Raw genomic sequence first — 25,093 nt, 5'->3', positions numbered from 1 at the left:
TTTGCCAAGAAAGAGGCTGGCAGGGGACTTAGAAATCGAAAGGCAAAATCTCTGGTTTGGGGGTTTTTTTCTGGCTGCGGTGCTTTTAGGGGAAACCTTCCAACAGTGGAGTAGAAGTTAAGGGGGTGGGTGGGAGGGAGAGGACAGAGTGAACCATTTCCACGGTACAGAAAAGAACACTGGCGAAATGTCATGGCGAAAGAGGCTCTTGTCTGATTCCGCAACAGGTGTGCATCTGAGATAAAATCTACCTCCCTTTACAAGGTTGCTGAGAGGATTAGAGAACTTCCTGTGCTTCCAGGAGACAGACTGCAAGGTGGTTTTACGAGATAAAATTGACCTCCACGGTTATTGTGAGTGCTGCGACCACTCCAAAAACCTTACATAAATGAATGCTAATATTGAAAGCTAACCCAGGTTGAGATTTATCTTGCTGGCTTATCAAAATGTCCCATCTATTGCTGAAATCTGCAGGGGGTGGAGGTGAATGTTGCAGAGATTTAGGTTTGGCAGGTGTTTCTGCAACCGGCGTCTCAGGATGGTGAAGGCCTGAAGGGTTTGTTTTGCTTTCTCAGCCAAACGCATCTCTCAAGCCAGAAACCATCCGGTTACAGAGCCAACATGCTATAGGATGCAGATCAGGTATCGGGGCTGCTGATCAATTCTGGGATCCCCTGTTCACCTCCTTGCAGAGCTTTCTCCCTGGGTTCAATCCCTCTGGAATTCCAAAGCTCACCTGATGATCCAGGGTCAGCATCTTTCAGCTGAGCCTACCTTGCAGGTTTGTTTTTGAGAGTGGAAGCCTCTACGCTCCTTAGAAGTAGTGTTGCAGGGAAATAATTTTGGGCCAGGGAAGAGGAACATTGGAGGGTGTAGTTCTCTGGAATTTTACAGGACTTTCCCCAGGCTGTCTGTTATTCTCCAATTCACTCCAAACTGGTGCCAAAATTTCGGAATAGTTTTGTGTTGCAAACCCTGCGTTGTGTGCCACCCCACAATTGAGTAAGTGATACTCACAACACGGGGTTTGTGGCACAAGATGGACAATGTCGGGTTGGGGAGGTTACTTATGGTCCCTGGTTTGAGCATCAGTTACTCAGTTGGGTGGGAGCACAAAACGTGGGGTTTGCAGTACAAAACGAGTTCAAAACTTTGGAAGGGACTATGGGCGTAGTAGCCGGGGGTAGCCCGCTCCCCCGCTTAAATCAAAGTAAATAAATAAAAACACTTAACTAAAATTAGAAATTGTAGGGAGATTTTGACAGATTTTCCTGAGCACTTGGGACCAAAAGAAAGTAATTTAAGACAACCCTCGTTGAGACATTTCATTCTCAATCTGCTAGATGGAGCCAGACGGATGATGATGACAGGTGGGTGTCCTGTGCCCCCTAACATAAATCCTGACTACTCCTATCATAGGGGACCCAAAATTTCAGGGTTACACGTTAACGAAGCTGGCAGATTGTGGAGGAGAGAGCAACTAACTATGATGGCTGTTCCACCATAGTTGGATAATAATAATAATAATAATAAAATTTTATTTATACTCTGACATTTCCGATTCAAAAACTGGACTCGGGGCGGCTAACAACAAATTTAAAACACTTTAAAACACTTAATTATAAAAACAGCATAAAATACAGTGTAAAAACATGAATGACAATAAAATTAAAAAATCAATTAGATAATCCCCAGGGCTAGCTGGCTGAATTGGTCATACTTGGGCCAGCGAGGAGGCCCGGGGAGAATTAATTGTGGGGTCTCAGAGCGGGTAATCTTCATAAAAGGGGAGGGGGAGGGAAGAGAAGGGAAATAAAAGATCAGGCTGAATTCAAATTAAAGGCCAGGTGGAGTAGCTCTGTCTTACAGGCCCGACGGAAGGAGGTTAAATCCTGAAGGGCCCTAGTCTCATGGGACAGAGCATTCCACCAGGTCGGAGCCATCACTGAAAAGGCCCTGGCCCCGGTGGAGGATAGTCTGACTTCCTTAGGGCCCAGGATCTCTAAACTATGGTATTCATGGACCTTAAGGTCCTTTGCGGGGCAGACCAGGAGCGGCGGGCCCATAGATGCAGTGATGCTTCTGAATACCAGCTACTCCCAGCAAGTAGAAGTCCTGCTTTTGGGCTTCCCATTGGGGCACCTGGCGGACCACTGTGAGAACAGGATACTGGATCAATGGGCCATTCGCTCTTCCCATGTTCTGACTTTAGAGTCTCACAGAATTCGCCAGCAGCGAGGGTCTCCTAGCAGTCAGCCTGCAAGGGGGTGGCGGCAGCGGCAACAGGTCCTCTAGTCCTTCCACAGAAACAGAATTCCAGGGTTGGTAGGGACCCTGAGGGTCATCTAGCCCACCCCCCTTGCAACGCAGCTGCCCCATACGGGGATCGAACCTGCGACTCTGGCGTTACCAGCACAGTGCTCTCGCCAGCTGAGCTACCCAGGGCTGATATAAAGTGTCCTTGGGATGGCAAGACAACCCGCCTCTCTGCTTGGACTCCCAGCTGCTGCTGTCTCTCTCCAGCCTCGCTCAGCTTAGTCATGCCTGCTCGCTAGGATCCTAAATGGCTGACTGGGGGGGCACCCCTTCTCTGCACCCCCCAAGCCTTAGGAAGGCTGATCTTATGGGGGGATCCCTAGTCATCTCCCCGCAAAGCGTGCTCCTCCTTCCCGATCCAGAATCCTCCCCATTTAGGGGCTTTTGCACACATTTATCTCCCGGCCTCAGGATTGCATTGCGGATTCCAAAACAGTGCTGTCCTCCCCCCGCCCGTCCTGCCCTCTCTTCCCCTTCATTGGCCAAACTCATTTCCCCCAACCCTTGGGATAGGCTGCCTGGCCCCGACGTCCCGCCCCTCTCCTCCCCCCGCAGGGTAAAGTGCTGCGAAGTTTCCTATACAAAGTTAAGAGGCGTTCGAAAGCCATCCTTTTTTCCACCTTCTAAAAAAACTTCCAGATCTGAGAGGCCCCTAGACTAAGGTAAGGATGGATGGAAAGGTGAAGAGGAAGGGGGTTGTTGTGGGGTAATAGTATGGGTCACCGGAGAGGGGGGCCCCCACAATTTTAGGGCAAGCAGCTCTCAAGGGAAGAGGGGGGCGGCGGCGGCATGATTTGGTCCAGCAGAGGGAATCCCCGAGGGTCGCTGATGCAGGGTTACCATGGCAACAGCCCCATCAGCTCTCCCGTTGCCCCTTTAGGGGGGTGAGTTGGTTGTGATTTCACCTTGCCTTCTGGAAGAGAGTTGCTGCTTTTTCGGGTTATCTATCTATCTAGAGAGAGAGAAGAGAGAGTAGGCTTGCAGTTTCTATGGGACTCGTTTTTTGAGATCCCTCCAGGTGTACTCCCCTCCCCCAACCACCGTTGCCTTGCAGGTAACTTTGGTTCCAAAACTGGCATTTGGCTCAGCGATCAATGCAAAGGGAAGGGTCTAGACCAGATCCTTTTATGCGTGGTTTGAGAGGGGCGATGCTGGAGTTGGGAGAGGTTCCTCTGTCCCATCGCAAAAGCCCACCTGTGCCCATATATTGTACTCGGTTGCCACCCGCATACACAATCGTGCCCACATACCCTGCATGAATTAATCCAGAAGAATTTATTCACCGGTTCTGTATACTCTTGAGTTTGCAAGCCCCTGGAACCCTTAGGGTTGTGTTTTGATGGAGAGGCGAGATCTTAATTGGCTGTATAATCCTCACTTCAACGTTAGGAATGTTTGTAAGAATCTTTTCTGCCTTCCAAGCTACCAGTGCTACAGGGTGATTTATTCCTGGTGGTTGCGGTTTTTTTGTTTTGTTTTTTGGCTGTCATGCTCAACATTCGCACACACCGCTTTTTGAACACCCTAGAGCTTCACACCTTCAGTTACCTGTCAGGGATTACAGTGGTACCTCGGGTTAAGTACTTAATTCGTTCCGGAGGTCCGTACTTAACCTGAAACTGTTCTTAACCTGAAGCACCACTTTAGCTAATGGGGCCTCCTGCTGCTGCCGCGCCGCCGGAGCACGATTTCTGTTCTCATCCTGAAGCAAAGTTCTTAACCTGAAGCACTATTTCTGGGTTAGCAGAGTCTGTAACCTGAAGCGTATGTAACCTGAGGTACCACTGTATTCAGCTGTGATTCCTCCATTGCCGAGGGTTGGGCTGGATGACTTCCAAGTCATTGATTTCATGACTGTACGATCTCAGTAACTGTAGTTTTGCACATGTTTACTCCGGAAAGTAAGCACCCATTCAGTTCAATTGGACTTCCTACCAGGTCAGTGCTTACAAGGTTGCACCCTAAACTTTATTGCAGGTGGGCAAACCACTGATGTTTAGGGATTCCAGTTCCCACCAGCTCCGACCAGCACCACCAGTGGTCAAGGAGGATGGGTATTCTAATCTAGCGACGTCTCCAGAGGTCAACAGGTCCCAAACCCCTGGCTATCATATTATTCCCAGTTTTTGTTTTATTACTTTGTACTATTTGCTAATATAATAAGCCTTTATGCCCTTATTTTGATTGTGAAAGTAATGTGTGTCCTTTTGCTAAGCGATCTGTAAAAAGGGGATGGGGAGAAGCTCTCCAAAAGTTGCTGAACTACAACTCCTATCACCCCTCCTGCTTGGGTTGGGTGTGGTGATAGGATTTGAAATCCAGAGCCACAGGTTCCTCACCACAACAGCCTTGCAAGGCAGGCCAGGTGGCGATCTATGGCTGAGGGGAGAGAGTAGGGACAAGCCCTGCAGATCCTTTTGGACTTGTTATTTATTTTTAAAATTAAACTTATATCTTGCCCTTCCTTCGAAGGACCCCAGGGCAACTGCTGAGGAATGATGGGAGTCCAACAAGGGCTGTAGCTCTCCCCATTTGCTCCAACAACTTGAGTTATCTGCAGCAGTGCATGTTTCGCATCCACAACTCATGCTATTTCCAGGGGGAAGAGCTTTATTAATGGGTTTCATCGAAACCTACGAAGGGTCTGATCAGAGGTACAAAGCCCTTCCATTTCTTGTTGGACTCCAGTTCCCATCAGCCCACATCAGAATAGCCCAGTTGGTCACGGATTATGGGAGTTGTAGTGGAACAACATCTGGAGGGCTCCACGTTGGCATTATGAGATGCCCTGAAGATACCAGGCAGCTCACGTACGATGGAATCACCATTCCGGGTTCCTGCCCCGCAACAAGCCCTCTCAGATCCCTGCTGAAGGCTGCCAGGACCTCATGTAGAATAATAGAATTGTAGAATTGGAAGGGACCCTGCGGGTCATCTAGTCCAACCCCCTTATTGCAGCTATATCCTGCTTTTTTTCTCCAAGGAGCTGAAGTTGGTGTACATGGCTCTCTTCCTTCCTCCCTCCCTCCCTTCCTTAACCTGCACAACAGCTGTGAAGTAGGTCAGACTAAGAGGTCATGCTGAGAGGGGTTTTGAATCTGGGTCTCCCAGGTCCTAGTGGCTAACCGCCACATCACTGCGGGCTCTCTTGTTGTCCTCTGAAAAATTTAAAAAGTGTTGTTGTAGAGAGAGGCCCATTTTTGTCCCTGCCTGTGTCGGGTGGTGCTTGGCTGCCTGTAGCCACTGCCGCCAAGGATCCGGCCCGGCTAGGTTCCGCTGTCCCACATAAATCTCCTATTAAGGGCACCGCTGCCAGGGTTGCTATGGCATCGGAGCTGGGGGGGGGGGCAGAACTTGAGAGCGACAAAACAAGGCCGTTTCCTGCTTGCATCTTCTGATGCCTGCTGTAAAACCACAGCCTCTTTGTACGTTGAGAGCAGGATCAGAGGACACAGAAATATATGTACATATTGGGGTACAGTGTGACTTTGGGGATTTGCGATTGTGTGGTGTTGAGAATTAGCTTTGTCCCACAGGATTAGGCTTCTGAAAGAGGAACAATAGTGCCTATTTCACTCCAAGGATCCTGCCCCAAAACTTTTCTCTTTTCTCCCAATTTTCGGAAGGGAGAGCTGCTGCCAGTCAGTGCCGGCAGTGCTGATCCAGATACACCAACGGTCTGACTCACTAGAAGGCAGTTTCCTATGCCAGTTCAATGGAACGGAAGAGCTGTAGCACAGTGGCAGAGCACCTGCTTTGCATGCAGAAGGTCACAAGTTCGAATCCCCAGCATCTCCAAGTTAGGGCTGGGCATGTCCTGCCTGAAACCCTGGAGAGCTGCCAGTCGACAACACTAAGCTAGATAGACCAATGGACTAACGGTTTCCTACCTCGAGAGGCTTGTCTCCAACTCAGTTTTACTATTGAAACAGATGGGTCTAATTTATACCCTGAATATGGCAAAAATTACATGCACCTGCAGTGAGTGTCAACATCCATGGGGACATGCTTTTAAAAAATAAGATAACATTTAAAACTGCAGCTTTTTTCTTCCTTCTTTTTCTCAAACTTCCAGACTAGGAATTCTCTGCAAAAAGGTGCTTTTCCTTCGTATAACCACGGGGGCCTAGCAGGAGAGGGGAGGGGTGGGAACCCAAACCAGCAAGGCTGTTTAAAATCCCGAGTCCAAAAAAGGAATAGTGGAGAGTTACTTGTTGTGGGGGGAGCAGGAATCATTTCCCTTCTGGAGCTCCCTATGGGAGTCGAAAAGCTTGGAGTTAAATGGATTCTGGGGCAGGAGGCAAGAAAGATCTTGTCATGTCCCTCCAGAGCAGTCTGGGCTGGTCGGCTCAGCAATTTCCACCTGCTAAAGTATATTAAAAGCGTCTAAAAATACCTCCCTCCTTTTCCCCAAAGTCAGTCTCCTGTTCTGACAGCTGTTCCCTACAGGGAAGGGGTGGGGTGAGGGGGATATTTAACAAGAATGTATTGCATGGAGGGGAGAGAAGAGGTCTTGAAAAGTAAAGAATTTACTTCTCATCTCTTAACAGCAGACCAGGCCGGCTGCATTGCTAAATCCTGGAAGACCTTAATCTTAATCATCGGGATTGCTGTGTTTAAGGGCTGGCAGATTGCCCTACTTGAAGAGATGTCCCATAAACTAAAACTACATAATGGGCAGAGCTCGAATGACCATTTTTTATTTTCATATATGCCTTGATTTTACTTCTTCTACAAAATACTGAGCTGCAGGCTCACTCAGTGCCACCAGTATATGCAAATGCCAGATTCTCAACAATAAGGGAGATCACAAGTGGAGATTGCTTTTATTCTTACCAATACCAAAGGGAATATTTGTAAGAGACAATACTTTATTATCCTTTTAGAGCTGCATTGGATCTTTGTAATTTTGTTTCCAAACTGCAAATCTTTATGGTTTAAAGTTTTAATTCTTTGTTCAATTTCTTTTTATTACATTTAAGAAGAGAAGAAAAATAGAGGTTTTTATATATGGGCACCTCTTTTTTTTTGTTTAAGAGGAGGTATGGAGTGCCTATTCCTTTGACACCTATGCGTGTCCCCCTCCAAAAACCCACCAACTTTGTCCCAGAGCCCCATAGATTTGCATTTTTTTGTGTTTGCAAGAGGACTTGTTTCCTCTTCCTCTCCTTGCTTTCGGAGTGCTGGTAATCAGACCGCGTTCAGAGTCCGGCATAATTTGGATTCCCCACATTCTCTTTCCAGCAAGAATAGCTCTCCCTGGAAGAGGTTTTTAAAACTGCCCACCCACTCCCTCTTTCCCTCCTTTCCAAACCAATAAGGGAAGATGTTCTTCTCTTGTCTATTCTGGGTTGGCTCCAACTCAATCCACTTCAGAGTAGACCCAGAGTTTTATCTATTGTACGTTCTACTCAAAGAGTACATTCTACTTGAAGGCTGTATATACACCATGCATCTGAAGCACATTCCCCCCCCCAAAGAATCCTGGGAATTGTAGTTTCCTAAGTGTGCTGGGGCGCGGGTGGCACTGTGGGTTAAACCACAGAGCCTAGGACTTGCCGATCAGAAGGTTGGTGGTTCGAATCCCCGCGACGGGGTGAGCTCCCGTTGCTCGGTCCCTGCTCCTGCCAACCTAGCAGTTCGAAAGCACGTCAAAGTTCAAGTAGATAAATAGGTACCGCTCCGGTGGGAAGGTAAATGGTGTTTCCGTGCGCTGCTCTGGTTCGCCAGAAGTGGCTTAGTCATGCTGGTCACATGACCCGGAAGCTGTACGCCGGCTCCCTCGGCCAATAAAGCGAGATGTGCGCCACAACCCCAGAGTCGGTCACAACTGAACCTAATGGTCAGGGGTCCCTTTACCTTTTTAAGCATGCTGGGAATACTTTGGGGTGAGTGCTTTAAATGTACGGTGTTTATACAGCCTAAGTTAGTCAAAGCCATTAAATTTCAATGGGTCTGCTCCAAAGACCAGCATTGGGTACAACCCTGTGACTCAACTCCATTGATTTTGATACAGGTGCGAGGCTGCTCAGTCACCCAGCTCATCGCAAGTTCCTGCTGTTGTAAACAAAATGTGCCCTTTTTCCCTTATGGGGTATCCAAGAGGCCATATAGAGTCCTTACGTAGGTTCCCTATTGGTAGGAGAAAAACCAGAGGCCAACCAGAGAATATTGAGAAGCAAAGCACCTAGTAAGCCTGATCTTTATTGATCTGTTGCAACAGGGTCCTCACTCACCACACAACAGAAGGGAGGAATGCAGAACAATGGTGTGCAAGGCCTTATATAGATTTTCGAAATTGCCACCCTGTAGATCAAGACCACCCCCAGAAACATCATACATACATCACAGAAGGGCTGAAATCTGAGTGCTTTGTTTACCTCCTGCCTGCCAGGTTACCTGTTTAATGGTCACTTGATTGGATTGCCTGGGGAGCCTGGCCAGTCTTTTGTAATGATAAATACTTAGTTCCTGATCCAGGTCACAGGCTCACACCCTATTCATATCTTAAATGTGCCCTTAAGACAGGATTTGTGAAGGAAAAAGACAATGGGGAGGTTTCCCACTTTGACCTTGCAGAGAAATAATTGAGGTCAATTTGTTCAGGACTTTTTTTCTGTCGAGTTTTCAGACATGTGGTTTATATATTTATGTACGTGTTTGCTTGGTACATTTATGAACATTTATTACATATTTAACACCTTAAAATTCTTATCAGACTGCGGAATAAAGGAAGGAGTCCAGCCACCAACCGGAGCAAATAGCTGTAGACCAAAGTTTATTGTGCAACAGGTTCAAAGAAGAATTTTGAACCCCGAGGATGGGGTGACAAGGACTTTTAAAACTTTCCCACCATATCCCAGAATACAGTTCGTACAGCATCATTGCTACATCACTGACATGTCACAAAAGGGGAGAGGTAGACAGGGGTTACACTAGTTTAACCTTGACAAACATGTCCAAACAAGTCCTTGGTATAAGATTGGCATAAGCAGACATGCCAGGGCAAGACCCAGGTATAAGATGAGCATAGGGAAACACCTCTGAAGTCCCACCACCCAAAGTACAATAGAACATCCTTTTCATGTCTGGACCCCTTGGCAAGTCTGGTGATGGGATTAGGCTTTCCTTGGCCAACAATCAGCTCAGCAATGGTCACCTCTGGGCAGTTCCTGGGGTAGGAGGTGTGTACACACGTCCTCACGCTTGGGTGGGTGGCAGGGAAAAGAGTCGTTTTTTCCAAGGGCAAAATAGTGTTGAAATGGAGTGAAATAAATAAATTAAGGTCTTATGTATATAATAAAGGTTCATAAATGTACCAAGCAAACACGTACATAGATATATAGGCCACATGTCTGAAGCTGCACAGGAGAGCAGCTATGGAGCCATTTTAACTCCCAGGCTGACCAGGTGTTTTCTCTGCAAGGTCAAATGGAGGAGCCTCCCCATTGCCTTTTCCTTCACAAATCCTCTCTTAAGGGTATATCTGTGTATGAATAGGGTGAGCCTGTGATCTGGCTCAGGAATTACTGTAAGTACTTATCATTACAAAAGACTGGCCAGGCTCCTCAGGGTATCAATCCAGTAAGCATTAACAGGTAACTTGCCAGACAGGAAATAAACAAGGACAGGAGAAAAACAACATTCAAATTTCTGTTTTAGACCACCTTTTCTGTGATGTAGGTATGATGTATCTGAGGGGTGGTCTTAGGTTACACCCCTTCCGTGATGTATGTATGATGTTTCTGGGGGTGGTCTTGATCTACAGGGTGGCAATTTCAAAAATCTTTATAAGGCCTTGCGCGCCATTGTTCTGGGTTCCTCCTCCTCTCCTGTGGGTGAGGGGAGCACCCTGTTGCAACAGATCAATAAAGATCAGGCTTACGAGCTGCCTTGCTTCTCAATATTCTCTGGTTGGGCTCTGTTTTTTTTTCTCCGGCCGATGGAGAACCTACAAAGGACTCTATGAGGGCTCTTGTGTTCCCCATAAGGGAATAAGGACAGATTTTCATTTATTAGAGGAGGAAACTGGCAAAGGAGTTGATTTTATATGATTGTTAAAGCTAGGTAACTTCTCTGAGCTGTCAAGTCGAAAGGATATATTTATGCATGATATTTGTAGCATTTAACAAGATGTGTCCACCCCCCCCGTAATTTCCGTAACAGTTTCAATAAGCTTCCTCTGAGCAAGAGCGCTGGTGCACTGTCAGAAATTAAGAGGGTGGTTTTAGCCCAACAAGAAGTGTTCAGGGCGTGGCTTCTGCAGCCAGGTATGGAGAAGGGCCTTAGCTCAGTTTGCCTGCAGAAGGTCCCAGGTTCAGTCCCTGCCATTTCCAGGTAGGGCTGGGAATCTGCCCTGCCTGAAACCCTGGAGAGCTGCTGCCAGTCAGTGTAGGCAACGCTAAGCTAAATGGACCCATCAGTCTGACTCCGTTCCTATGCTCCTATTTTAAACCAGCTGTTTGCTCCAAACCATGAGACCTGGGATCTTTATTCATGGGGTTAGAGACCATAGCTGCTGCTGCCAGCCAGTGCAGACCGTGCTGGGGTGGGAAACAGAGAGGCCGGCTGGCCTGTTCCAGGTTTTTGCATCTCCACTCTCATCTGCAACCTGTGCCCCAATTTCTCTGCCCAAATTAATTTGCCAGTCAAATTCCCCCGACGTGAAGCGGCCAGCCTCGCCTCCTTTGTACTCAAGGCTGATAAAGAACCTCCTCTGTCTCTTTCTCTCTTCAGACGTCTTCTGTTCCTTCCAGCCCCCCATCCAATTGGGGGTCTGCATCCCTAGGAGGCCCCACTGACCCAACGCCCCGTGGCATGAGCCAAAATGACTGACAATTCAGACTCCCGGGAGTCGGACAACAACAGCTGGGTGATTGCCGGCTCTGAGGTGAGCAGGAGACAAAAGCAACCTGGGGAGAGGGGCGAAGGCTCTGTGGGGCAGGGGCAAGACATCAGGGGTGGGGCAGCATAATAAACTCCTCAAAAGCCCTTTCCTCGTAGGCTTTTGGGTCTCCCAGGCCTGACCTCTTGTGAGGAGGACACTAGTTGGGGTCAGTGGGGAGCCATAGAACCTGCTTATTTTCTCTGTAGGCGGGGGGGGGGGGTAGGGTAACCTGCAGCCCTCCAGGTTTTTAGGGGCTATCCTCCTGGACTGTTGTCCTTGTTGCCTGGGCTGATGGAAGCTGGAGTCCATCATCATCCCTTGGAAGATGTCCCATCCCTGAAGTTGGCAGTGAGGTTTGAAGGGGGTGGACAACCTCAGGCTTGGGGGGGCGTCCTCAAACCACGCCCACTCTCCCTGGGCCACAGCCATCTTTCTAGGCCATGCCCACTCTTCCCAGGCCATGCCCATATTTCCAGGCCACACCCCTTTCCTGAGACCACGCCCTCTTTCCAGGAAACATCAGTCTACCTAGGCCACGCCCATGTTTCCAGGCCACACCCTCTCCCCTCAGGCCACACCCCCTCACCAGCGTTGCTTTGTACCCTCTTGAGGGGGTGGAATCCTCCTTTGGATGGATGATTGAGGGGTGTGTGTTTGTTTATTAACTGGCCTACTGTACACAGGTAGGGACGCGGGTGGCGCTGTGGGCTAAACCACAGAGCCTAGGACTTGCCGATCAGAATGTCAGCGGTTCGAATCCCCGCGACGGGGTGAGCTCCCGTTGCTCGGTCCCTGCTCCTGCCAACCTAGCAGTTCGAAAGCACGTCAAGTGCAAGTAGATAAATAGGTACCGCTCTGGGGGAAGGTAAACGGCGTTTCCGTGCGCTGTTCTGGTTTGCCAGAAGCGGCTCAGTCATGCTGGCCACATGACCCAGAAGCTGTACACTGGCTCCCTCGGCCAATAAAGCGAGATGAGCGCCGCAACCCCAGAGTCAGTCACGACTGGACCTAATGATCAGGGGTCCCTTTACCTTTACCTATACTGTACACAGGTAACATTTGCATCAGTTGCTCCGCCCACTTTTGCCTCTGGCCCCACCCACTTGGGACATGCAGCCCCTCAGAAGGCAAGAAGATGCAGCCAATTGAATCTGGAGCCTTCCGTAGGCAGAGTAGATACTGAGCTACGATCCCTTCCTTTCTTCACCAGGCTTCATCTCGCCCACCATCACCCACCCTTTGGCCCATGGGACCGTTTCCCCCTAAACCACGCCCACTGGCTCCGGGCAAGGTGTCATATGTGGGGCAGGTGCCCAGGTGACCATGGGGAGACAGTCGGGAGCTCAAAGCAGGTCATCTTCTCCCGCTTCCGCCCGGCAGCTGATGGGCAAGAGAGGGACCCCTGTGCCTTTCTCCTGCAGCGCCAAGTGGCTTCCGTTGGAAATCCCTGCAGAAATGGAGCTTGCCCCTTCTCATTTTAGCAGGGGGCTCAGTGCAAAGCGCTTGGTGCTAGGGAGGCAGAAAAGCCCCCTGCGCTACAGTTCCCAAGCACCTGGCAACCAGCTGGCCATCAAACCCTTGCGGGAGCTCCTTATAATGGACTTTGGTGGGTGGGCAGGGGCAGTTTACCATTATTATTATTATTATTATTATTATTATTATTATTTTATTTTTATTATTATTATTATTATTATTATTATTATTATTATTATTATATTATTATTATTATTATTATTATTATTATTATTATTATTATTATTATTCCACCCTCCACCCTAAGGTTCCATGGTGGCTTGCAACATTTAAAGCACAATATAACAAACACTTTTAAACAACTTACAGTCAGGAAAATAGGGTGGGCCCTAAAAAATATAATAATCAACCTCAAATATAATGATCAACCATGGGCAGTTGAATTCACCCTGCACGCCTGGGTATTTTGCTTTAAAAAATAAATAAATCTCTATGTCTGATGCTTTATCACAGTTGTTCTCTTCTTCTTTTGTATCCAAGAATAAATAAATAAAAACATAGTTGCAAAACACACACACACAACCATCATGATGTTGAGTGATTGACAAGTGGGTTGCCCCACTCACCTGCCAAAGTTCGCCCACAGGGGCGGGGCCAGGTAAAGATCCTCCCCCATCCCACTCTATGAGAATAGGGGAAATTTTGTGACCTCTATTTTCGACGTGTTTTGCCCCTCCAGGCTCTACCTGTAGAAGACCTTGGCTTGGAAATGCAGCCTGGCTCTGAGCCGGCCCAGGAAGAGACACAAGGTATGTAGCAATGGATGAGGCCCTTGCCCAACCCTTAGTTGCCTTCCATGCCGTGTGTGTGTGTGTGTGTGTGTGTGTGTATCCCAGGCATGAGGGCTGAATGCAGCCCTTCTAGCCCTCTTACTCTCTGGCCCTTGGAACTTTCACCAGGCCACACCCCCTTTCTCCAGGCCACGCCCCTTTTCTCAGGCCACACCCTTCACCAGTCCTCCTTTGCACCTTCCTTGGGTGTTTTTGCCTGGCTGAAACTTGTCCTCGAACCTGACACCCTTTGCTTCGTCCATGTTTGCTTCTGGCCCTGCCAACTCCTGGCATGCGCCCCCCACCCGGAAGTTGCCCAGAAGGGAATGCGGGCCTCTGGCTTTGAAAATGGTTCCCCACCCTGGATCATAGCTGTCAACTTTCAGATTTGAAAATAAGGGATCGGCAGCCTCGAAAATAAGGGATCAGCAGCCTCACCTGTCCCGGGGTGACAATCTAACAATCCGGGATAGCAGCGGGAAGCAGCGCTGGAATAAGGGAATTTCCCGCAAAAAAAGGGAAGGTTGGCAGCTATGCCCTGGATGCAGACGAACATAATAAACGCATTCGTTTACTAGCTTTAACACAGGCATCTTTTCGGACAGCCCCTCTCGACGAGAGCAAAACCCTCGTCGACCGCCCTGATGCAGACGGCGCCAGTCAGAAGGTACAGCATTCGCTTAATTCTCTGCATGTATATGAGAATTCTCCAACTTTGGGGCTTCGTTCCTCTTTGAACTCAATTCCATTTGGCAATTAGCCAAACGATCCACACGGGCCCTCTTCTGTTGGGGCCTGCCTGCTGTGGCCACAGATGCACCCTGGAGGTAAGGCAGTGGGCAGTAGTAAGCCCAGCGCCCACAGCGAAAATTTTGTGGGTGTCCAGGCACTCAGGGCCACCGGGAGTTGGCAGCAGTGCTTTGGACATGTAAATGGCGGTAATTGGCCAATGAAAGCCATTACTGTACAAAGAAACTGGTCTGACCAAATTTTGCACGGTGGCTCCTCTTACCTGGATACAGTTGAGCACCATTTTGTGTTTTTTTCTTTTTTTTTCTTTTTATCGGTTTTCACATATTACATTACAATACAGATGTACCAAAGCCAACGCCATTTCTTCCCCATCCCCCCATACATATACATTTTTATTTATATTTATATACATTTATATTTCCTCAATCCATCATATTATTCTTTTCTCCTTCCTCCCACTTCCCTCCGCCCCCACTCGATTTCCTCCACATTATACAATTTACAATAATCTTTGCATTCTACAATCTTCTCAAATCATCTATATATTCTTCTTATCTTTCCTTACTAATTTTTCTTCCAGCTAGTACTTCACATTTTAATCTAGGCATATTAGCGTATCTTTTTTTGGTTGGGCACCATTTTGAACCAAGATGGCAGACTGAACCTTTTAAAACTACACCAATTTTTTTTGTATCTTAGAACTCTCAAGCAACACTGGACATGAGGTTGCCAGGAAGTAGGCGCACACACACACACACACACACACACACACACACATATTCACAATTTGTTTTTTTTTTTTTAATAATCTTTATTGGATTTTCAAAAAATTACAAATAACAGAGCAAATAAGAAAAAATAAAAAAGAAAAAAGTAAGAAAACCAAAAGAAAACACAAAGAAACAACATAGGAAATTTCCACCTTTTAACACTCATTTTCAGTAACTTCTTTTCAGGACTTCCCCACGTATTGTATTCCAACTCCAGTTGTTTATTCAAGCAAGTTCTTCCCTTAATGTCCTGAACATAGTTTATTAAAATCACTTAACCTTAGTTTAATTAAAATAATTTTTTGTAGTAGTTTTTAACTTTAATTCGTTGTTGTTCCTTGGCACTTTTTAAAATATATACCTTAATCCTATATAAAAAGAAGAAACAGAGATGTAAAAATAAAATTAAAAAAGGTACCTTTCCTAAGGTTACCACTATTTCCCCTCCACAGATTCCCCATTCTTATAATAATAAAAAACCTATAGTTACACTACAAAAACGAAAAACAAACCCCCTTTGGACTTCTAGATCCCACCCTTCTCTCCCCGGTTTCAATCCCTAACCAAAGTCCAATTTGAGAACAATGCCGATTTTACAAGCATCCTTATCTCTCTCTCGCGATCCAGGGTCCTGAGGTGGTGGTAGACCCCAGTTCTGAAGAAACCCCCACGCTAGTCAAGACCCCAGAGCCCGCCCTGTCACATGCAAAGGAGGCCAGCACCTGCGAGGCTGAGGAAGAATCTGTGCCTGTCCCACAGGGAACTGTCTTCATCCACAAAGCAGGTGACTTAGTTCCATCAGCATTGGCAGTTCTTTGCGGAGGCCTTTGACAGATCTCTGCCCCAAGCAGCCTACACATCTACATTTTGGCTGCCGGAAGAAGCAATAGAGGAAGTGCAGAGGGCAAGGAAACAGAACACAAATCCAAGCGATTGCATGTGTTTTAGGCTTCATGTTAGTGTCTGGACAAATGTGCTTAATGACTTAGTTGGGGCAGAGATTCTTGTCAGGTCTAAGGGCCGCATTTATTTGCGGGCAGCTTTCAGGGGGCCACATTCTAGTGGTGGGCATATCCCGGAGGCAACAGTAGGTGGAACAGCAAACGAAACCTTAGCTTTGTAGGGTCGCCAGAGGCCCTTGCTTACAGATGTTCACTCGCTCTGACTTCATCCTGGCAAGCAGAAGGTATTATTGCAGGTCAAGAGCAGGGTTCCAATTGAGGAGGATGTGGAGCAGGAACCATGAGGTTCAGAGGTAGGTTCTACCTTTATGTTGAATTTCCACAAAGAGAGCTCAGGGTTCGGGAGCAAAGAGGGTGACTCGCTACCTCTCCATCCGCAACCTGTAAAAGCTTCTTTGCTTGGTTGCCAGGAGCAATTTCACCCTCAGCATAGGTGAGCGGCCACAGGTGAGCCTGTTTTCTCCAGCTGACGCAATATTTTGATCCTCATTTCTTGCCCTCTTCTTTTCTCTCCTTCCCCTTCCCAGGCCCTCTGGGGGAGGAAGATGGAAACACTTCCAGCAGTGGGGAAGAAGCGTCCAAGGAGCGTGACGTCGAAGGCCTGCGCAGGCGGAAGGGGCGGGACGCGCCCCCCATTCTGCCGGGGGCCGGCAGAGATCGTGGCGCGGAGGCCTTTGAGGGCGACGACGGTGGCCTTCCCAGGACAAAATGGCTGTTCGGGTTCCTTGCCCTCTTAGGTTTGGCCTTGTTGGCATCCTTGGGTAAGCGGTGGCCTTGCTAGGGTGGGGCTAACTCTGCTAGCTGTTCCCTCTGGGATGGGCCTGTGACAGTCTTGATAATAATAATAATAATAATAATAATAATTTATTTATACCCCGCGCATCTGGCTGAGTTTCCCCAGCCACTCTGGGCGGCTCCCAATCAAGTATTAAAACCAATACAGCGTTAAATATTAAAAACTTCCCTGAACAGGGCTGTCTTCAGATGTCTTTTAAAGATAGGATAGCTACTTATTTCCTTCACATCTGAAGGGAGGGTGTTCCACAGGGTGGGCGCCACTACCGAGAAGGCCCTCTGCCTGGTTCCCTGTAACCTCACTTCTCTCAGTGAGGGAACCGCCAGAAGGCCCTCGGCGCTGGACCTCAGTGTCCGGGCTGAATGATAGGGGTGGAGACGCTCCTTCAGGTATACAGGACCGAGGCCGTTTAGGGCTTGAAAGGTCAGCACCAACACTTTGAATTGTGCCCAGAAACGTACTGGGAGCCAATGCAGATCTCTCAGAAACGATGTTATGTGGTCCCGGCGGCCGCTCCCAGTCACCAGTCTAGCTGCCACATTCTGGATTAATTGCAGTTTCCGGGTCACCTTCAAAGGTTTTAACCTTTTTGCAAACCACGGTGAGGGCTTTTTTAAAAACAATCAAATGGCATTTAATGAAATAAGTAATAATAAAGCCTCTTTGCCTCTCTTTACCTCTCTCTACAGGAATCATATTTGACCAAGATGATGGTAAGTCTTGTTTTAACTCCCTTTCCCCACCAGTGGGGAGCCACAACAGAAACACCCCCCCCCCACTATTTTGCCGGCTTAGAAAGAGGCTCTATAACATATAGAATAAGAGAACAAGAAGAACATACATTTAAAGAAGATTGGGAAATGTTTCCTGAATATATGGGGCGGGGTATTGTGTACGTTTGAAAACGTTGGCAGCATTTAGTTAAATCCAACAGGGTAAATAAGTTCTGATGCATGTAATAATGGAATGCTGAATTGTTTAGTTTATGTAAAATATGCAGGGATTTATGATATGCTGAATGAACCATGGAAGGAGAAGAAGGAAAGTCATTGATATTTTAAAGATGTTTAAATGAATATTCTGAATTTGTAAAAGAGAAAATTTAATTATATATATATGTGTGTGTGTGTGTGTGTGTGTGTGTGTGTCTATGAATATGAAAGAGACTCTTAATTTTTTCAGCTCTCTCCTTTTTCTACTTTACATCCTCCCCCTGCCCCGCCCCGGCTGTCTCCTACAGGCCCAGTGGACATTTTCAGCACCTGGTCAAGCTCAGACAGTGAAGAGCCCCTTCCTGGCTCTGTTGGGGTGGTGAGTCTTTTTATCTCTGTGCTGACGCAAGAGGGAACAGGGGGTTTCCTGCTTGGAGTTCTGGAGAGCAGCTGCCAGTCTGTGCAGACAATACTGGGTCTGGGTCAGCATATGGAATCTTCTTGCTGGCTTGCTGCCCAGCCAAAGATTCCAGCCAGTGGGGTGCCTTGGGAGGGTCAGGAGGGCGGAGCCCTCAGGGACCAACACTTGGCTTTGATGTTCAAATCCTGATGTTTGCAAATAATAATAATAATAATAATATTCCCCAACTACTCTGGGCGGCTTCCAACAAAGTACTGTATTAAAATACAGCAGTCTGTTAAACATTAAAAGCTTCCCTAAACAGGGCTGCCTTAAGATGTCTTCTAAAAGTCTGGTAGTTGTCTTTCTCTTTGACATCTGGTGGGAGGGCGTTCCACAGGGCGGGTGCCACCACCGAGAAGGCCCTCTGCCCAGTTCCCTGTAGCTTCGCTTCTCGCAGTGAAGGAATTGCCAGAAGGCCCTCGGAGCTGGACCTTAGTGTCCGGGTTGGACAATGGGGGTGGAGACGCTCCTTCAGGTATACTGGGCCGAGGCTGTTTAGGTCTTTAAAGGTCAGCACCAGCACTTTGAATTGTGCTCGGAAACGTACTGGGAGCCAACAAGGCTGCGGCTCACTGTGACTCCCCACCCCACCCCAGCAGGATTGGCCAGCTTCGCCCCCACGGGAACCCCCGGTTGGCGACGAGCTTCAGAGAGCCAAGGAAGCGGTGATGTCATCAGATGGTGACCGCCAGAGCCTGGATGCCATGGGACTCTTGCTAGACAAGCTGGCCAAGGAGAATCAAGACATCCGGCTTATGCAAGCAGAACTGCAGGTGGCTGGAGGGTCTGGGTGGAGCGAAGGAGGGCAGAGCAGCTCCTTTGCATGCAGAAGGTCCACGGTTCAATCCCCAGGGGCATCCCCGAGTAGGGGGGGATTGTCCCCCACTTGAAATCCTGGAGAGATGCTGCCAGTTGGTGAAGACAGTAAAAGTTAGGTAAAAGGTGGTGCCGTGGTCTAAACCACTGAGCTTCTTGGGCTTGCCGATCGGAGGGTCAGTGGTTCGAATCCCCGCGGCGGGGTGAGCTCCCGTTGCTCTGTCCCAGCTCTGCCAACCTAGCAGTTCGAAAGCACACCTGTGCAAGTAGATAAATAGGTACCATTGTGGTGGGAAGGTAAACGGCGTTTCTGTGCGCTCTAGTTTCCGTCACATTGTCCCGTTGCACCAGAAGTGGTTTAGTCATGCTGGCCACATGACCTAGAAAGCTGTCTGTGTACAAACTTGAAAGTGAGATGGTCGCCACAACCCCATAGTCACCTTTGACTGGAACTAACCATCCAGGGGTCCTTTACCTTTACCTTAATAAGTTAGGACCTGATTCTTCTCTCTCATAACAGTAGTCCCCCCTCCCCATTTGTCATTTGTCCCCCCACCCCATTCATATCATTTTCATTACGTATCCCATAATATTTCAAAGCATTTATCATCACATACAAATCTTTTTTAACACACAATGTTTCTTCTTGACTTCCCGCCCCTCCTTTCCTGATGTTTGATTTTTACTCTTTTTCATTAGCTGTTTTATAACAGATACGTATTTATTATCTAAGCCCATCTACCGTTAAATATTTCGGTAATCCACTGCTTATATTACAAATCCTTCATATATTGGTGATAATTTGACAGATAATCCATCAGTGGTTTTCATTCCTTCTTAAATACTTATGCGAGGGTTGCCATATTTCAAAAAGTGAAAATCAGGACACAAAAGTTGTCCAGCTTTTCTTTTTCTTGGCCAAAGTTTTTTCAAAGTCAAACTTTGAAATGTTAAAATGATTTTAAAATTAATGAAATGTATACATTTGAAAAGGTATAAATAAAAACTTAAAATAAATAAATTAAGAGAATAGAATGTGGGTCTAGGTGGGTGTTTTTAATGACAGCAACAATGACGAAATAACTCCTTTCCGTCCTGAATTTTACTGCTGAAACGAATGCTCCACAAACAGTTTTTGGGGAGCGGCCCTTAATAATTGTTCCGGGTTCCTCGGTCTGGTGATGTTTTGTCACTTGCGTCCTGGGATCCGGATTTCCTCTCACGTCTTTGCTCCAGCGAACAAATGCGTCTCCATTTTCCTTTCCTTTTGGAAAACCGCAGGCCCAGAAGGAGGAACTGCAGCTGCTTCTGCGCAAGACGGAAGGCGAGGCGCTGGACTTCACCTCTCAGCGGCAGAATTTGGCCGCTGAGAACTCCAGGCTGGCGGAGGCGCTGAAGCGGGAGACGGCCTCCCTCCTTGCCACGCAAGCCGAGCTCCATCTTTTGCGGGAGAAGCTGGCCGAGGCGGGCGACTCCAAATCCCAGCTGCGCCCGGAAAAGCTGCCCTCGCAGGACCGCCAGCGGGAAAAGGCAGAGAGGCCCGAAGCCGAAATACGGCGCCTGCGCTCCTTGCTGGCGTCGGTGCGGCGGGACTTGGGGAGGGCCTTCCAGAAAGTTCCGCCCGGCAACGTGTCCGAAGGGCTCCGGAAGGAACTGGACGGCGTGGAGAGGAGGGTGGCCCAGGAGCTGGAGGGGGCAGAAGAGGGGGCCAAACCGTCCTGGAAAGATGGCCACAAAGCCAAGCGAGGGAAGGAGAGAGCCTGGCACAAAAGGCACGATGGCCACGAGGAGCGCAAGCCCACGCACCACGGCGAAGGCCCAGAGAAGGAACACCGTCCTCCGTACAAGGCTCCCAAGATGGGCAACGACGGGCCGCACCGTCCCAGGAAGCACCAGGGGCCGCGAGACGCCAAGCCGGCCAGAGACGGGGAGCACCGGAAGGCCAAGAAGCCCGCTGAGCCCGGTGCATTGTGGGAAGCGCTGGCCAAGCACCCGTACCGGCCTCCTCAGGGCTGCGCAGGCGTCGGCGAGTGCGCCCGGCAGGAAGGGTTGGAGCCAGTGCAGAAGCCGCGCTTCTTGCCCATGCTCCAGAGCTACCTGGCTGGGCTAGGCTGGGCCGAGCACTACGGAGGACTAGTGGCCGCCCTCGATGGCTACTTTGGGAGCGACGGGGCCTTTGCCCACGACCGCCTGAGCTTCGTGGAGCTCCTAGATGAGGTCGAGGACGCGCTGGAGGAGCTGGCGGAACAGCTGGGGGGCAGCGAAGAGGAAGCGGATAATTTCGAGGAGGTGATCCTGAGGCAGCTGGGGGCAGCCCCTGCGGGCAGGTGAGAGAGCCTGCGAGGTTGCAGGTGCGGGAGACGCTCTAGGGCAGGGGTCAGCAAACTTTTCCAGCAGGGGGCCGGTCCACTGTCTCTCAGACCTTGTGGGGGGCTGGACTATATATTTTTTTGAGGGGGGGGAATGAACGAATTCCTATGCTGCACAAATAATCCAGAGATGCATTTTAAATAAAAGCACACATTGTATTCAGGCAGGCCCCACAAATAACCCAGAGATGATGAAGAAGAAGAGTTTGGATTTGATATCCCACTTTATCACTACCCAAAGGAGTCTCAAAGCGGCTAACATTCTCCTTTCCAATAATAATAATAATAATAATAATAATAATAATAATAATTTATACCCCACCCATCTGGCCGGGCCTCCCCAGCTACTCTGCGTGGCTTCCAAAAAAATATTAAAATACTGTAATACATCAAACATTAAAAGCTTCCCTAAACAGGGCTGCCTTCAGATGTCTTCTAAAAGTCTGGTAGTTGTTCTCTTTGACATCTGGTGGGAGGGCGTTCCACAGGGCGGGCGCCACTACCGAGAAAGCCCTCTGCCTGGTTCCCTGTAACTTGGCTTCTCGCAGTGAGGGAACCGCCAGAAGGCCCTCGGTGCTGGACCTCAGTGTCCTGGCAGAATGATGGGGGTGGAGACGCTCCTTCAGATATACTGGACCGAGGCCGTTTAGGGCTTGAAAGGTCAGCACCAACACTTTGAATTGTGCTCGGAAACGTACTGGGAGCCAATGTAGGTCTCTCAAGACCGGTGTTATATGGTCTCGGCAGCCGCTACCAGTCACCAGTCCAGCTGCCGCATTCTGGATTAGTTGTAGTTTCCGAGTCACCTTCAAAGGTAGCCCCATGTAGAGCGCATTGCAGTAGTCCAAGCGGGAGATGCACCACTCTGGCAAGACAGTCCGCAGGCAGGTAGGGTCTCAGCCTACGTACCACATGGAGCTGGTAAACAGCTGCCCTGGACACAGATTTGACCTGTGCCTCCATGGACAGCTGTGAGTCCAAAATGACTCCCAGGCTGCGCACCTGATCCTTCAGGGGCACAGTTACCCCACTCAGGACCAGGGAATCCTTCACACCTGCCCGCCTCCTGTCCCCCAAAAACAGTACTTCTGTCTTGTCAGGATTCAACCTCAATCTGTGAGGTGAGTGAGGCTGAGAGACTTCAGAGAAGTGTGACTAGCCCAAGGTCACCCAGCAGCTGCATGTGGAGGAGCGGAAACGCATACCTGGTTCACCAGATTACAAGTCCACCGCTCTTAACCACTACACCACCACTCATGTAAAAACACGCTGATTCCCAGACCATCCGAGGGCCGGATTTAGAAAGCAATTGGGCCGGATCTGGCCCCCCAGCCTTAGTTTGCCTACCCATGCTCTAGGGGCTTTAAATGTATGGTTTGAATGAGGTCCCACTGAGCTTTGTGACCAAGTGGGGGATTTGAACCACTGGTTCTCACATTTATTCCTTCACCTAGCTAAGCTATGGGACTCGACTCCACAGGGCACAGTGATGTACCCCGACCTAGATGTCTTTCAGAGACAAATTCATGGAGGAGAGGACTATTGGTGGCTATTAGCCACAATGGCTGTGCTCTGCCTCCACAGTCTCAGGCAGTCCTGGTTTTGAATAACAACGACTGGAAACCACAGCAGGGGAGAGTTGCTCTTGTGTGTGGGTCGTTCTTGTGGGTTTCCCACGGGGGCATCTGGGGAGCTGCTGGGAGAACAGGAAGCTGGACTATATGGGCCATTGGCCTGATCCGGAAGTCTCTTCTTATTTTCCTATTTCTACGGTATATTTTCCCCATGTCATACGTGGCTCTGAGACGTTCCTGGTTGTGGGGAGCGAGAAGGGGAAGCAGATTGCCAATGGTGTGCTCTGCACCCTCATGGCTGAATGTTATGTACTGAAGTTCTCACCCTGGGCCAGCAGGGGGATACTGTAGATAGTTATGCAAATAAGGGATCGAAAGTGACATTCAGTGATTGGATAGTTTTAGAAAATTGTTACAGTTACGTTGTACTGGAGCTCTATATAAGCAGGCTGACTGAGCCCTTCAGTTCAGTTCTGTTCTGGCCTGTGAATAAACAAGAGCTGTTTGAAGAATCGCTGTGTCGTCTGATATGCTCACCCACAACTTAACACTCAATGTTATCAGCCTTAACCTTATTGCCTTCTCCCCAGATTCACGCAGCGGGACAGCAGCGCCCAGCGCCACCCGAAGGAGAGGAACCCCGAGGGACACGGGCGCAAGAACGGGCGAGAGAGCACCAGCTGGCCCCATGGCTAGGATGGCGGGACCCGCCAGTACTAATCTGGCTCAGGGTGGGGAGGGTAAAGGAGTTGGGCCTATCAAGGATTACTTGATGTCCCGGTGGAGGGGTTGGTGCCATTACTCGTTGGCAGGGAAGTGTTTTTATCAACATGCCAAGTTCTGATGTGTGGGGTTACCCAGATACATTGTCCTCCCTCCCCCCAAGTCCACTCAGAGCCCTCCATCCCCACCCACCCCACCCCAAGTTTGCTTCCACTCAGTAATGACCATTAGTAGAGGCGTTTGGACAGTTGGATTATCGTCAGGAAAGCAAACCTTTTTCACCCCATGTCCCCTCCTGTTGAGAGAGATCTTTGCTGGGGGTGGATGAGGGTCTCTCTATAGGGCCTTCCCACCCAGATCCGGGGGGTCCCGGCTCACCTCTCTTTTGGCTCGGGATAAGTACAGTGGTACCTCGGGTTAAGAACTTAATTCGTTCTGGAGGTCCGTGCTTAACCTGAAATTGTTCTTAACCTGAGGTACCACTTTAGCTAATGGAGCCTCCCACTGCTGCCGCCGCGCAATTTCTGTTCTCATCCTGAAGCAAAGTTCTTAATCCAAGGTACTATTTCTGGGTTAGGGAAGTCTGTAACCTGAAACCTCTGTAACCCGAGGTACCACTGTAATTGTGCCAAAGGAAAAATGGATTGGAACCCCAAATTAGAAGTAGGACGCTGGCAAGATTTTGCTTCTGGGGACGCCGTGACCTTGCTGTTGTCCCTTCTAAACTCTGAAATTCTCCCGAAATTCTCATCCTCCTTAGGAATGGTGAAAATGGGGGTATCATTTCCTCACCTGGTGGGGGTGGGGAAGGGTTGAGTCACTTGTGGGGATGGCTTGTTTTCCTTCTTCCCCACCCCACATTCACCCCCTCCCTACTCCCTCACAATTTCTTGCACTGTGAGTGTGTCGGAAACCAAATAAAGGCACTGATTGTTCCTTTCTTTCCAAGGTTGTCTCTGATTAAGTGGCCCATTGAAGGCCGTAAGGTGGATGTGGGGAGGGAGTGGGGGGGGGGTGATGCTGGCAGGTTGGAAATGTCCTTCCAACAACATATCCTCTTTTTGTTTTGCCATGGCAACAGCTTTTGGTCGTTTGCTGTTGTTGTTTTTTCAATGCAAGGACACCTGCTAAGAATATCGTTGTGAATCTTCCGGCCTGTGCATCTGAGTAATTCCTGAGTTTGAGGAAAGGACCACTGCTGAGTTATCAACCCCCTGCTTTGCCGGAACAAGGTCCCTAATTCAATTCCATGTAGCACTGGGTGAGGGGAAATCCTGGGTGGCTGCTGCCAGTCAGTGTAGACAACACCAGGCTAGATGGACCAAACCTCTGACACAGCTCCCTGTGTCCCTGCCCCTGTTCAAACTCTCTCCTCTTTCCCAACAATGCACACAGGATACTGGCTCAATGAAGTGTGTGTAAAGGAGGA

The 25,093-nt window shown here is 48.8% G+C and overlaps 1 protein-coding gene across 4 annotated transcripts; it reads left to right on the top strand.

Annotated features, from left to right (window-relative positions):
* The first annotated feature begins 2,550 nt into the window (after window positions 1-2,550).
* PBXIP1 (PBX homeobox interacting protein 1) lies at window positions 2,551-24,604 on the top strand. Of its 4 annotated transcripts, none has more exons than XM_080984622.1 (11): window positions 2,553-2,978; window positions 11,053-11,206; window positions 13,416-13,485; window positions 14,085-14,173; window positions 15,657-15,813; window positions 16,519-16,752; window positions 17,477-17,500; window positions 18,028-18,098; window positions 18,782-18,955; window positions 20,280-21,325; window positions 23,532-24,604. In XM_080984622.1, the coding sequence occupies exons 2-11, from the start codon at window positions 11,144-11,146 to the stop codon at window positions 23,635-23,637; spliced, it is 2,034 nt and encodes a 677-aa protein (XP_080840748.1). In that variant the 5' UTR covers window positions 2,553-2,978; window positions 11,053-11,143; the 3' UTR covers window positions 23,638-24,604. The 4 variants fall into 4 exon arrangements, with proteins under 4 accessions (XP_080840750.1, XP_080840748.1, XP_080840747.1 ...); XM_080984621.1 differs by having other exon boundaries at window positions 2,554-2,978; window positions 18,779-18,955; XM_080984623.1 differs by having other exon boundaries at window positions 2,556-2,978; window positions 14,112-14,173; window positions 18,779-18,955.
* Window positions 24,605-25,093: the final 489 nt, after the last annotated feature.

This window comes from Podarcis pityusensis (assembly GCF_964106645.2).
Source record: "Podarcis pityusensis genome assembly, chromosome: 16".
NCBI classification, from domain to species: domain Eukaryota; kingdom Metazoa; phylum Chordata; class Lepidosauria; order Squamata; family Lacertidae; genus Podarcis; species Podarcis pityusensis.
This window is presented reverse-complemented; position numbering and strand designations above follow the sequence as displayed.